Genomic DNA, 13,795 nt, shown 5'->3' with positions numbered 1-13,795 from the left:
GGTCTAACACACCGACAAAGGAATCAATCTGACAGGGATGATGACATCATCCTTTCTTTACAAGTCTATTAAAAACATCTCAATAGAACGGGATCTGCAGTCGTAGATCCCGATAATTGCATTATTTTTCTCCCCCATGCTGAACCAATTGAAAGGCTTAACTGTGGTTATTATGAATTTATGATCTCATTACGATCGCGGCAACTGGGAAGCAGGTCTGCGTAAATCACATTTCAATTTACCAGTAAACAGAGCTTTGCTTTCTAAGATCCTCCCCCTGGAAGTGTCCTCCCATGAAAAAAAAAGTAGATACATCTTTACCGGAAGTTTCTGCCGGATTGTTTTTTTCTTGTGTTTTTTTTTTTCCCACCCCAGATTCTAGGTCTTCTCACAATGCGCAACTGTGACTCAAGTTGTATTTCATGCTCGGTTGCAACCAAAACATCACCAATACGCTGCACCAGGAGATGAGCGCTGTCGCCAAGGCTACGCCGGGCTGGTTACATGGGAGCCTGCTTTGAAACAGACATCAGTGCGTGCTATTATCAATATGTTCCAGCTTGCAGTGTTAGCATTTTTATTCCTATTCCTTGCCATAAATGGCCTTATCGCCGCTCGTAATCTCCTCAGGCGTATTCCTTTTCTGACAGGCGTAATGCTGTCGCCGCCGTGGCGGTTACAGCGGAAAGACATCAAAGGCGGTCTAAACACGGTCCCCTTTACAGCGGGATTACTGATACAGAGGTGCAGATGCGAATGGGACACGCGCTAGCTGCTAAAGCAGGCCCCCCCCCCCCCCCCCCCGGTCTGAATGAAGCACAGCATCCTGATTCTATCCACATAAACCTTATAAACCGCAAACCGCATAAAAGCCTTGCTGATTTTCAAAGATTGAATAAGAGCGATATGTTGAGATGGGAACAGATGCTCTTAGCTGTGGAATCCCGCATTAAGCATTAAAATCAGATGAAAACACCGCAGCTTCTCTGTAGCTGTCCTGCACGTAGCCCACAGTGATAAATGCTAAATGCACAGACTCCTCTCCTTTCTCCTGTCTGGTTATCTGTAACCACTCAATCCACCACGCTCCAATCCTGTGACCCACATAATGCAGATTTCTCACCGGCAGCATGCAGCTAAGTGGTGAGTATGTGTGATATTAGATTTAGCTCCCGGGAGACCGCTCCTTACCTGATGATTGAGGGATTTCTATCTGCCTCTGTCTCCGCGACAGCTAACACACCGGGCTCTGGCTCGGTAAAAGATCTGATACGGTAGCTCCCTGACCGTTGCTAATTTTGGTAACGCCATTCATTCGTTCAAAAACCTATAACCCACCTCATTTGCAGGGCAGTTATTCTTTTCCACATGGCAAAAAGACCTGTGTCTAATTCTGGTCTTGATAAACACATCCGAGAGCAAGGTGTTTATCAAGTTGTGTTTCCATTAAAAGGCAAGTATCATCTTCAGTATGAAAAAATGTCTAAGTGATGTTTTAAAACAACAGAAAATAGTCATTCATTCTCCATGTAAGATACTAATGCAAAGAACTACTCTGCGATTTGTCCTGAATGTTGACGCGTACGAAAGTCGTTTTCCTAGAATGGTATACCTCCGTAGAAACTATAAGACACACAATATCACTTGTTCTGGGATGTGCTGTTGTCTCTTCGCTTACCGCTGAGTCAGGTGGGCTGAACCCGCAGAGACTGCAGACCACTGTCTTGCACTGTGTGCAGGTGTTGTAGTTGGGCTGCTCCTTGGTGTTCTGGTTCAGCTCGGTGCTCTTACAGAGCGGGCAGAGTGGCTTCTGCCCTGCGGCTCCAGCTTTCCCCGGCTCCGCTTTACCGGGCCCCTGTGAGGCCGGCGCGGCCTTTGCAGGCCCAGCTGCTGGAGTTCCAGTCCCTTTAGGGCCCTGTTGTTGAGCCCCGCCTTGTTTTGGAGGCCCTTGGGGCCCCTGCTGTTGAGGCCCACCTTGTTTTGGAGGCTGCTGAGGCCCACCTCGCTTTGGAGACCCTGGGGGGCCCTGCTGTTGAGGGCCACCTGGTTTTGGAGGCCCTTGGGGGCCCTGCTGTTGGGGTCCACCTTGCTTTGGAGGCCCTTGGGGGCCCTGCTGTTGAGGCCCACCTTGCTTTGGAGACCCTTGAGGGCCCTGCTGTTGGGGTCCAGGTTTTCCAGGGCCTTGCTGAGGGGGAGCTTTTTGCTGAGGGGCTGCTTGGCCCTGTTTGGGAGGACCCTGCTGGGGGGCCTTGTCGGGCCCAGGCTTCTGTCCCGCAGGCTTTGCGGCCTGCTGCTGCTGCTGCTGCGGCTTCTGCTTGGCCTCCTCTTCCTCCTCCGGCTCGTCTCCAAAAAGGCTGAACTTGTTGACGGCAGAGGAGACGGCGCTCAGGGGGTTAGCCCCGCTCAGGAAGTTGGAGGAAAACATGCCGGTCCTGGGCTGCTCTTTGGCCTCCTGCCTGGCACGGGACTCTAAAAGGCTGACAGAGGAGGGGCTCTTCCCTGGTGCGGCCTGTCTGGCTGCCGGGCCTGGTTTGAGGGCATCGACCGTGCGGCTCTTGCTGATCCCAGAAGGCCCCTGGGCAGTGGGTTTCCCTGGCTGCCTCGGCTGATGGTTCGCATTTACCTCTGGTTTCCTGAAAGAAACAGAAAGAGAGAGAAGGGGAGAGGCAGAGAAAATGTAATATATAAAATGTATTCCACGTTTCAATGCAAACATGAATCGTGAGATTATTGGGATTATGACAAGGGTTCGTCAGAGGTTTGTTAACTCACAATGAGAAGCACAATCCATGGCTACCCTGAGGAACTGCTATGATATTTCACTTACATTACACTTGTATTCTCTGAGTCTCTGGTTTTACTTTGATAGAAGAATCTCAGAGTTGTTCTAATTTATTTTTACATGCTTTTACATTTAAAAATAAGCACACTATACCCACTACAACTGTCACCACTATAAAAAATAATTTGGTATCATTATAATTCAGACCACGGTGGTGAGTTTCCAAACCTCCCATAAGCCAGTGCTATTTTATCTTTGAGCTAATAACTTCTGAGTAGACAGTGTAAGATTCTAGACGTGCATACTGATAAGCCATAAAAGTTACATCCTAGAATATGTCTGATTACTTTTCAGCCATTACTGTATTAAAACACAACTAAATGGACAATAAATAGCTTTACAGATCCCACGTCAGCTAACACCAATATAAGCCATAGCTAAAATGAATGCGCTATAATACATTGGGTAGCGTGGTTTCACAGCAGTTTAAGTTGTTTTCTACCGTTGATTCACTGGCTGTCGCTACGGTCTGTTTCAGAACCTTGGACAGGGACCGAAGCTCTGAGAAGCAGCCCTAATCAATGCTGCACGTTCTCTCAATGCGAGACAGGATGCTCGACGGCTTCCTGTTTCAGAGTAATACAATATGCAAGCCAAAATAAGCCGGAGAATTCACTGAATGCACCGCCGTTTGCATTGATAGTTCTAAATACAGCTATTAATACTGAAACAATAACACGCTTCGTATTGATATAGGAAGCTATGCGCGTTCTAATTCAATTGGACAGTTATCTGGTTTACAGAGGCATTGATCAGTGAATAAAAGCATACAGTCACGCATCTTTCAACACATCCTTCAACACGAAAGCGTACTCAGAACAGAGTCAGACAGAACCTCTGAGATTTTGATCTCACTTTAGCTGGCATCTATATCGGCTTTTCGACTGGACCCTTCCGTCTCCGACATGAAACAGAGGCAGGTCGTTCGGAAGGCAATTTAATAGCCTTGGCGACAATTGTAAGAGACCACAGCATTCTTAGAGGACAGCAGCGAGCAATGGGAGCGGGTTTAGGGTTGACGAAGCCCGTCGTGCGCTCAAGCGACTTTTCACAGAGATATTTTCCAGCTGCCAGACACTCTTGTACAGACACTGGCGTAATATGGACAATTAGTTTTGAGACGATACAGACAAGAACTTGGTACAGCAACCCGAGCCAATACTTCAACAATTTTATGGATATACTATCAACAGACCCGACCCTTGCAACTGCCAACTGTAAACACCAACAATGCATTTCCTATCATATTTTTGAAAGAAAAAGAATATAGCTAGTGTAAAGCCAGAGGATGCTGATCCCTAACAGAGACGAAATGGTAGCGGTACATGAAGTGAGTATCGCCCAATAACCCAAGAGTAGCATTTCTAGACGTGGACTGTTTTACAGCTCGGCACTACGGAATTATTATTACCAAAGAATACGATGGAAGCAATAATGGGACCAATAGTGTGAACATATAGCGTGGTTTGCTCCTAATGTGTTAATGCAAGCCTGCCAAGTGCTAACCACAAAACCGCATCTATTTACAGCACTCGGTAGGAGTAGGGGACGAGACGGAAAAATCTGACTGCACAAAAATTATGGAACACCGTGCCTTTGCGACGGAGCACCGCTGGCGGTTCCCGGCGGCTTCGCTTGCGCCCTTGACATTACAGCTGCGATCTGTTTCCTCTCCTCCTCGCTCAAATGGCTCAGATTCGCCTCCATTCCGGCGGGGATCTGGATGAAGCCCCCCTTGCCATCGGACGCAACCCCTTCTGGTAATCCAGCGAGTCCCCCTTCTCCACCCTCGAGACTCGCTTCGTTCCCCATGACCGACCCCCCCCCACCCCCTTTTTTTTAAATTACGCCAGACGAATTCGGAAGGAGCGTGTTTTTTATCAGCAGAAATCCGGTTGCGATTCGACTTCTCTTCCTGCTTCGCATCTCGAATTATCCGTCCATGTTTAGTCAGCCCTGATCCGGCAACCTCCGCCGTTCGTCGCTCACATCCCTGCTGCCGTGGATGGAGGTTACAGAGCCCCAAGTCCAAAACCTCTCCCAGCGCTCAACCACCAACGCGCATGTTCCTCCTCTGACAGGTGATCAGCACACATCACCACGCGAAAACTGAATTTAAAGGGACAGCGCACTAATCCGCAGCGAAAACATAACCCCTACAATCAACAGCATCCAACCTTCAACGCCAGCTTTATTTGCATTTGTTAATCTTGTTACTTAAATGGTTTTACCATTTGAACCACACGATCTGGTCATAGCTTGATTTGTTAAATTTCTACCCATAAAAATTATTTTCAAAAGACGTAAATACCACGAGTTTTTACTTTTTCGTTCACAAACACCTAATAACATTAGATATTGTTCCATCACACGTTTTACATTTGTACGTGTTGATTTTGGTTTTAATTTCCCAAGGTCGTCTCTACCCCAGACATAAAATCTGGAAAAAGCCAATACCAAATCACCTTCATGTGAACAGAAAATATTGAGGGGAAAGTGACGAATCGGTTTTCCTGAAAACGCAGTTCCTACTTCAGATAGAAGTGCGACAGCGCACACTCGTTCTGCCCATTGTATTTCTGCGATGCCTTTGCCATGTGATACCTGGGGATTAACACAGGGATCCAGGCTCAACAGCGTGAAACACAGTGACCCTGAATCTCTCATTTGGGTTGGAATGATCAAACTATTGCCTCATTAATCTGAGTGAAAATGGCTGCTTTCATTTGATGGTCTGAGGCTGAATGACCCTCATAAGGTGAACTTTGGAGCTGTTGTCCAAAGACCCCCTCAGTGTATGTGGTGTCTGTAGGCTACTTGTCATTTTAAAGGATTATTAAACATGCTAGAAGATATATGACAAAACATGACTCCAGGTTTTCATGTTCCATATATCTGAGCATATGAGATCAGGTTTCTGTTTTTCTAATATATAAAACAAGTTATTTCTCTTTTGAAGTTCAAGTATGGTAGAGGATTCAAAACAACCCAACAAAAAGTCTCTGTAAACATAAAGAGGATATATGAGGTTCTTCTCTGAACCACATTGCAGAAAACAAAAAGTTGGTCTCTGAAAAAAAGACATTTTATCTCATTAGTTTTGATGTGGATATATGCCTCCAGTGTTGAATTTTGTGTTGGCTATTTGCATCAAGCTTTTGTTACAATGTGCTTATCTTAGCACATGTATTTGCATATAAGTGCACTTTTCAGCAGAAAATGCAAGCAACTGTGGATTCTTTGGAAGCAGAATTACCTCTAAAAATATTACCACTGATGATGTGAGGTTTGCTAGTGAGATTTTCCATGCAAATCCCTTGTGTGAACCCACACACACATTGGGTGTGTGTGTGTGTGTGTGTGTGTGTGTGTGTGTGTGTGTGCGTGCGTGCGTGCGTGCGTGCGTGCGTGCATGTGTGTGTGTGTGTGCGTGTGTGTGTGTGTGTGTGTGTGTGTGTGTGTGTGTGTGTGTCTGTGTGTGTGTGCGTGTGTGTGTGTTGGGTAGGTTAACACAGAATATGGGGGATTGAGAACTATGGTGTATTTTCTGTAACATTGTGGGCTTAAATCTTAGCAAGTGGAAATGATTTCCTTTATATGACCATGCACAATTAAACAAATCTATCAATAAACTGAATTCTGTGAATTTACATGTATGCTTAATTTCTGACAAATGAACAGAACTAAACCGACTTTTTCTGAATTAATCTCACACCGGACTGGGATGTTCACACATAGACTGGGATGTTCAGGATATATACTGCCATGCCAGTCTTGACCACTGATTTCAATAGCAGAAAAGAATATGGGTACAGTCACAATGAACTAAAATGAACTGAACAAACTGAACCAAAGGGTAGCCTAAGTCAATGGCGTTTCTTGGTGTATCTTGTTCAGCTCTCTTAAACCACCCATCTAGCTCTAAATCATTTAGGGGCACATTCACAAAGAGATGCTATTCATCAAATGATAAATGAGCTGCAGTGGTCTAAAGCCTAGTGCTGGAACCCAGGACTGCGCTTCCAAAAATAGTCACAAGAGTCTCGTGGCTATTTGTGAACGGAAGCTCTGAGTTCCTGTTTCCAAAAGTACATTCAAATTAAAACAAACACATTGTAGCATTCAGAAATGAAGGTATAAGTATTGGCCTCGGAGATGTCATACATCATCTAATGTCATTTAAATGTCATCTTTAGAGAGCATCTAGGATAACAAACAATTGTGTTGAAGAGACCTTTTTGTGTTATGAACACCGCTGCCCGCTCACGTTGAGTGGAAAAACGCCGGCCCTGTAACTGATCACCCGATTTTTGTACCGGTAGACTGCTTGCAGTTTTGCTCACTTTGTCGCATCTCTGTTGCTTAGTGATCGGACGAACCAGTCCACGTCACCTTGCGCTGTGAAAATGCTTGAAATAATTTTGGCTCCTGTGCTGTGACGTGTTAGCCCACCCTAGGGTGACGCCATGGGAATTGTGTTGTTTTTACTTCCTCATCAGCTAAAGTAATAATCTGTGTATAATTTCACACGGCATCATACAGTACATGTGGTCAGATGTGGGTGTAGTCACAACCAGTGAGCAACCGCAGAGGATGATACAAGCAGAAAAAGACGAACTCTCAATTTCAGAAAAAGAGTCTGAAGGAATCCCTTAATGAGTATGATGTCAGTATCAATGTTTACATCCCAGTAATATATAACATGATGATAATGCATTCAGAAACTCAAAACATCACCGTATGAGTGTGGGCAGTCAAAACTTTTAATGGTTGAACCAAATTCACCTATTTCCTCCGAGCTTGTCGAACTGCTGTGCCTCACTGCCTCTTGAGAATCGAGTGCAGCACCTCCGGTGGAAACAGCCGACATTTGGACATCTCCCATCCAAAAATAGAGGTGCGGAGGATCAATGTGTCCAGGCAGAAGTTTGGATTTACCATAATGGGGATTTGCAGTCTTGGAGTACGTCAGAGACAGTTGTGTATAATGGGAGCATAGAGTCTAAAAAGAGCGAGTTCAGAATCACTAATGACCATCTGGTGTAGAACTGAAACAGAACACTGTAATAAAATCATTTCCGGTCAAGCAGACTACAAAATGTCCACGTTAGTTCTAACCAAACAATGCCAAAACAACACATTCTTGATTACGCGTCTGTCTGTGTCTTTGGTGTGTGTGTGTACTCACGTCTGTTTCGAAATAAATTCAATCCGCAAGCAACCTGTGTAAACAAACCATCTAAGCCGCTCCTAAGCCGCAAACAGCATGATGCAGCCATCAATTGTGCTTTTTTTTTTTAAAAAAAAAGAAAAAAACAGTGCCCCCGCAGGAGCAAAAGAGTGCTGCACTTCACCCGGTAATCCCCTCATCTGGGCAGAGAGATAATGCTCAGGCCAGTAACACAATCAGCAGGAGGCCTCCAGAGGAAGCGGGGGATTTATCGGGGTGGGGGGCGTGGTCTGCCGTTGCGTCATATTCATCGCGCAAGGCGGCGTGCGAGGGAGAGCTTTTGCGAGCGCGCTGGATTGGGCCCTCTGATCGCGGCGCTCTGAACCCTGGGATAAGTCCCCTGGCTTGGCTCGCACAGACTGTTCGCAGCGCCACTGAGCTGTGCTAAGTACCATCCGCTCAGCCTTTTAATCAAAGTTAGAGCTCCTCTGTGGACGAAGCGAGCGGCAGCGTCCTCTTACTCTGTTAAAGTGAATGTTTCTCCTGCTGCTCCGGCAGGAGCTCTGTGCTGGGGTCTGGCCTGTTGCTAGATATAGACAAACGGAAATGTGTACATGGTCAGTAAAAAGGCAAAATTGTGTGATCTATAGTGCATGATGCGGCATATTATCATAACACAGCATACTGTACCATATCAATGGCAATTTACAATTAGCAGTTTTTTTCCCACAAAGACTTCTGAGCTGTAACCCTGTTTATTGCTAACCTCTGGCTTCCCTTTGTTAAAAAGAGCAGAAAGATTTGGGTTTTGAGGCATGTCTTTGATGACAAACGGCCACATCGGTCTGACGGGCCAGGCCACACAGCGCGCTGTCCTTCCAAGCGTGCACAAGGCTTTCCCGCCTCCGCGAAGCGGACCGGGTCGCAGCAGGAAGGGGGGGACGAGCACAGCTCGCTTGCGAAGCGCGCCTGCCCGCGACAAAAAATTTCCCGAAACCCCGCGACCGTCCCCTCTCCGAGGGAAGAACAGGACTGGCGAGGCGCGGGCGGACTTATCAGCGTTTACCAGCTGTGTTGCAGCCGGAGCTCACGGTTCTGCTCAGGCTCTAATTGTGTGCAGCGGAGCTCGTCCAAAGCACATCTGACATTTATTCACGTGAGACAGAGAAAGCTGTCTCTGTGCCGGGCCCTCTGTGGAGAGGAATAGCCGTCACTCTGCCCCGTGTTTAGAAAACCGTACAGTTCCCCTCACGGGCTCTGGGGAGAAGAGGATCACGGTGTAATGAATACTGTAACCCAATCGCGCCGGCCCTGCCAGTTTCATTAAATTTAAATATCCACCTGAATAGGGAAAATATGCTTCACTATGCTCGGCCATGCAAATGAATAAGTGCCAGGGAATAACTTCAGCGGGGTTTTATGAATTTGCAGCAAAATGATTACGAGTGCGAAGGTTTCGGTGCTGGGGCGTCAATGTGCCTAGCTAGATGCAAGGCCAATCTGAACGGCGATAGCTTACAAAAAGTCTGCCCAGCTCTTAATGTGCTGCTGAACCTAAGACCACACTTTGCAGGTGAGGTCAACTGCGTGGAGAAAAGTGCACGAAACCGGTCTAAACTAGTCTGAGAGGCACATACCTTCACTTGGTCCCTGGGTGCAGGTTTCCTTTGATTTCACACATCCTCAGTTCCAGGGGGGGGTACAGGATTCGTTGCGGCTCCCGTGTCCCGTATTCCGATGCTTAATTTGCGCTGCAATGGCTGCTCATCATCCCTGAAAACCCCCGTCAGAAAGACCGCGAGCCTCACACCGGCGTTAACGCATAGTTTACTGACCAGGGACCAGTGCTAGCCGCCGCACTAAAAATACCCCTTAAAGAGACAGCGTGTCACCTCCCTTCTGTGCTCTCCCGGGAGAATCCTCCCACTAATACGAGTCATCCTTAAGCGGCTTTGCTCGGACGGACAAATCAAGAGCTGGCAGGGAGTCAGAGCCGATCCGCGGTCACCCCCCCCCCCCCTCGCCTCGCTCGCCTGGTTGAAGGGAATTCGAACCCCTGGCAAACGGAGCGGCCCCGGCCGAGTGTCCCGCCCGAGCCCGTCAGCGCCGGAGGACGGCCTGGTCCATATGGGGTGACAGCTGATCGTACCCCGTGACAGAGGAGAACGTTTAAGCCCCGCTTGAAGTACACGCCTTTTTTTTTCTCTCTCTCTCTCTCCCCGTCAGATGATCTCTGTGCGGTTCAGCCAAACGGCAAGCTGCTTAACAACAGCGGGAGATGGTTATCACTGATACCGCTATCTTTTTTTTCACGTTATTATCGATAAAGAAGAGATCGGACGATGAGCATTGGCAGGAGGTGCGTGATCTATGAGGGCCGGTTTGTACTTCCGGAATGCTTTGTTTGTAGTGTTAACTGAATGTCGACAGCACATAAAGCATTAAACATCCACAACTGCCGAACGACTTTACAGTTGTGTAGCAGAGATCTCCCCATCCGGGTTCATTACAGGCGATAGGTAATTATAGTGAAGGACAGTGTCCTGACTGCATCCTCAATCTAATAGGATTTGCAGCTGACCGCTGTCTCTTTTGAGCGACACTTTTCCTATATGCAAAGATCAGCTTGCTCGCTCCTGCATAATGCTGTCGATCAACAGCTGTGGGTTTCTGCCAGGGAGGTCCGGCGCTCTCTTAGGCCACATGAATCACTGTCTTGAATTTTTAAAGGCATGTCCATGAATCATCACCATCACCATCGTTCATCGTTCATCATCACGACGACCCTGCTCGGGGGGTAGCACTGTGTGCGAAGGCGGGTGACTCGTGGTCAGAGGGCAACTCCTTTATGACCAAACGAAGGGAAGGTCCTAATCAGGGCCTAAAATGAGCCTCTTTGGTGGTAGCCACGGGGCGTCATGATTAAATATATTCCAAGAGAATGGAGAGGCAGGAATCACCCACCCCCCCCCTTGAAACTCCTCTGATTGGCTCAGAGAAGCTCATTAGAAGGTGAGGGAGTGAACAGCCCCTCGGCCAGGCTAGGGGTAGGATCCACCTCCATCCAATACATCTTTCTGCTTTTAACTGCATGTGCCGATAGGAAGACGCATAGCAACACTGACCTGAATTACTGCAGCAACACCTATACAGCTGTGCAGATGTCAGATGCAAATGGTCTTGACATGGGCATCAGCTAAGCGCATGAGTATTACAATGAAATAAAGTTCGGTCTTGGTCAGATTTTTTGACGGGTGTAAGATGATTGGATAATCTCTCTGCTCAGGGTTCTTTGCCGCATATTCATCTCCGGCTGACTTTTCCGGGGCAATGGCGGCTGCGGAGAGACTTCCCTTCAGCTCGGGTTCAATCACAGCCCAGACGGGAGCGTCGACTGCCGTGCCAATCTGACATGTCACTTTGTGACTCAGACAATCAGAGCATTGACGAGGTCTATCATTTCCAATCTAGTCTGCTTCACCTTCCGCCGCGGTCCCAATGACGAAAAAAAAAAAAAAACGCGCTCTCCGATCTGAAGATTTTCATCTTGTTTTTCGCTGGAACGTTTTATTTTTTTAAAAGGCTGATTTTTTGTCGACACCGACTTCTCTGCGCTCCCGTTCAGAAAGCCTTCACGGTAGAGGCTATGCTGGGTGAACACTATGGTAACTGTGTCCTACAGCGCAGCACACCAGCTCGTTTCTTGGGTTATTTTTGGAGGGGTTTATTCATAAAGAGCCTGTTCATTAGGGCTCAGACACAGCGGGTTTGCGGCACAAACGCAGTACGGAGTTGGAGCAGGCCGAGGCCCTGTCCTTCTCCCACTTCAGAAGCAAGGTAATAGTAAGGTCTAGACGAAAAGCCTTATATAATTTAAGAGGTGTAAAACAAGATGGACTGTGGAATAACTTGAGATGCAGTCCTCCATTTTTTTTTTTCATTACAGACCGCCGTTGGAGTTCTGTTTACCGAGCCAACTTGGGCAGGCAGAAATTAAAACATACAATACGTACTTGGGCAAATACAGTTCATGAGAACCCAATCTGTAATCCGTGGACTGTTATTGCTCCATAGAAAAATTAAATATATCATAATATCCTGAGATATATGTTGCCCAATAACGTATTGTAAATACAATCAAATATGTCCATGGAAATCAGAAATGTATTGCAAAATACCAAAGCAGCAATAATTTACAATTGTTTTATTGTTTGAACTGTCTCATTGTGGAACTGTACACATCCTGTCCCCATACTGTCGCTATACTTACTGTATGCACTTTTGTAAGTCGCTTTGGATAAAAGCGTCTGCTAAATAAATAAATGTAAACGTAAATGTTTTATAATTATTGATTGCCACTAAAAATATATTTCAAAAATACGGTCTCAATATACTGTTTAATTTTCTTGTATGGGTCAGGACTTGTGATTGGTGGAAACATGACCGGATGTAGAGGACGCCACTGCGGTTTGTGGCAACTGTTGCTCCTTTGGTTTGAATGACAATACAGCCAAAGCTGTTAAGAGGATGAAACAGTACACGGGCGTCCTGTGAGAGTATTAACGCCTCTGTATGGCTGATACTCTATAGGAGAGCAGTGCATTTCCACCTTGAGATAGCCAGCTTGACCCACCTTAAACTCAAGATAGATAACATTACGTTATTGGCATTTAGCAGATGCTCTTATCCAGAGAATCTTATATAGGTTACTTTTTTACATGTTACCCATTTATACAGCCGAATATGTACTGAGGCAAGTACCTTGCCCAAGGGTACAGCAGCAGTGCCCTAGCAGTGAATCAAACCAGCAACATTTTGGTTGTGAGTCCTGCTCCTTACCACTATGCTACTCTGCCAAAGTAGAAAACATAAGCTGCTTAAAGGGCACCTCAGGCTAGTTTTGGAAAATATGTCCCCAGGTTGCCTTAGTTACCACTGAGCACATATGTATAATTGGAGCTTGAAAATGCATTAGAGTGTTTTTGAAAAAAAGTAAGAGTATTTAGACGTGAGGGAAAGTGTTAAATCAGTTGTGCGGATTGCTAATGGAAATAAGCAGGGACCACAATCAGGTGAGGGCCGGATAAAAACCAAACCCCTCTCCACAAGAACTGCTTTCACACAAAGTGCTTCAGGAAGAAGCTCATTTAAGAAGGTTATTGAAAGGTCTTTAAATGATCTGCGTCCCCTTATCATTTCCAGGTGAGCGATTCCTTGATTACGCGCCTCTCGAAGACACAAAGACGCAATCAGCCGCTGCGCCCGCGAAGCTCTCTGTCGCAGCTTTCGACTCGTTAAATAGCCATCCATTGTCTGCAGCCGGCGGTGCATTTTAGAGGGGATGCAGAAGGATTTTCAGCCGGGTTAAAATTGACGGCTGAACGGCTCCAGCGAGACTTTCCGCGAAGCACGTTGCGAAGATGTTACATGGCCCACGGGTTCGATCGATCACCCTGAAAACGTGCTATCATCCTTTTTCGCGATCACCCCCTCCCACATTTTCCCTAAGTCAGTCAGGGCTGGAACATTGTGTACACATCTTCAGAACATGTGTATATGCTGACAGCACTAGTGTTAATGACTTCTGTTGCCGAGTTGGAGAAAACATGAGTGGGGGGGGGGTGGTGGTGTTCGGGGCGAGCAAGAGGGAGAGCCCGCGCGGAGCAGGCATCGCTTCGACGGTGTGCCTTTCTTTTTTTGGGCGGTTCCACTCCAGTATCACCTTCACTAGCGCCCCGAGCGCGTCAGGGAAGCGCTGGCCCGAGGAGCCGCGGCGTTCCAGG

At 46.9% G+C, this 13,795-nt stretch overlaps 1 protein-coding gene across 1 annotated transcript in view; it reads right to left on the bottom strand.

Moving 5' to 3' along the window:
* LOC118771737 (protein piccolo-like) overlaps positions 1 to 4,929 on the bottom strand; it is a 95,221-nt gene extending 90,292 nt beyond the window's left edge. The window contains exons 1-2 of the mRNA XM_036519743.1: positions 4,437 to 4,929; positions 1,679 to 2,633 (exon numbers count right to left, since the gene is read on the bottom strand). Of these exons, the coding sequence (XP_036375636.1) occupies positions 1,679 to 2,633; positions 4,437 to 4,654 (1,173 nt within the window). The 5' untranslated portion in view covers positions 4,655 to 4,929. The remainder of the gene's footprint in view (positions 1 to 1,678; positions 2,634 to 4,436) is intronic.
* Positions 4,930 to 13,795: the final 8,866 nt, after the last annotated feature.

Source organism: Megalops cyprinoides, chromosome 25 (genome assembly GCF_013368585.1).
Source record: "Megalops cyprinoides isolate fMegCyp1 chromosome 25, fMegCyp1.pri, whole genome shotgun sequence".
Lineage (NCBI taxonomy): Eukaryota > Metazoa > Chordata > Actinopteri > Elopiformes > Megalopidae > Megalops > Megalops cyprinoides.
Note: the sequence above shows the minus strand (reverse complement) of the source record. Positions and strands in the feature narration are given on the sequence as shown.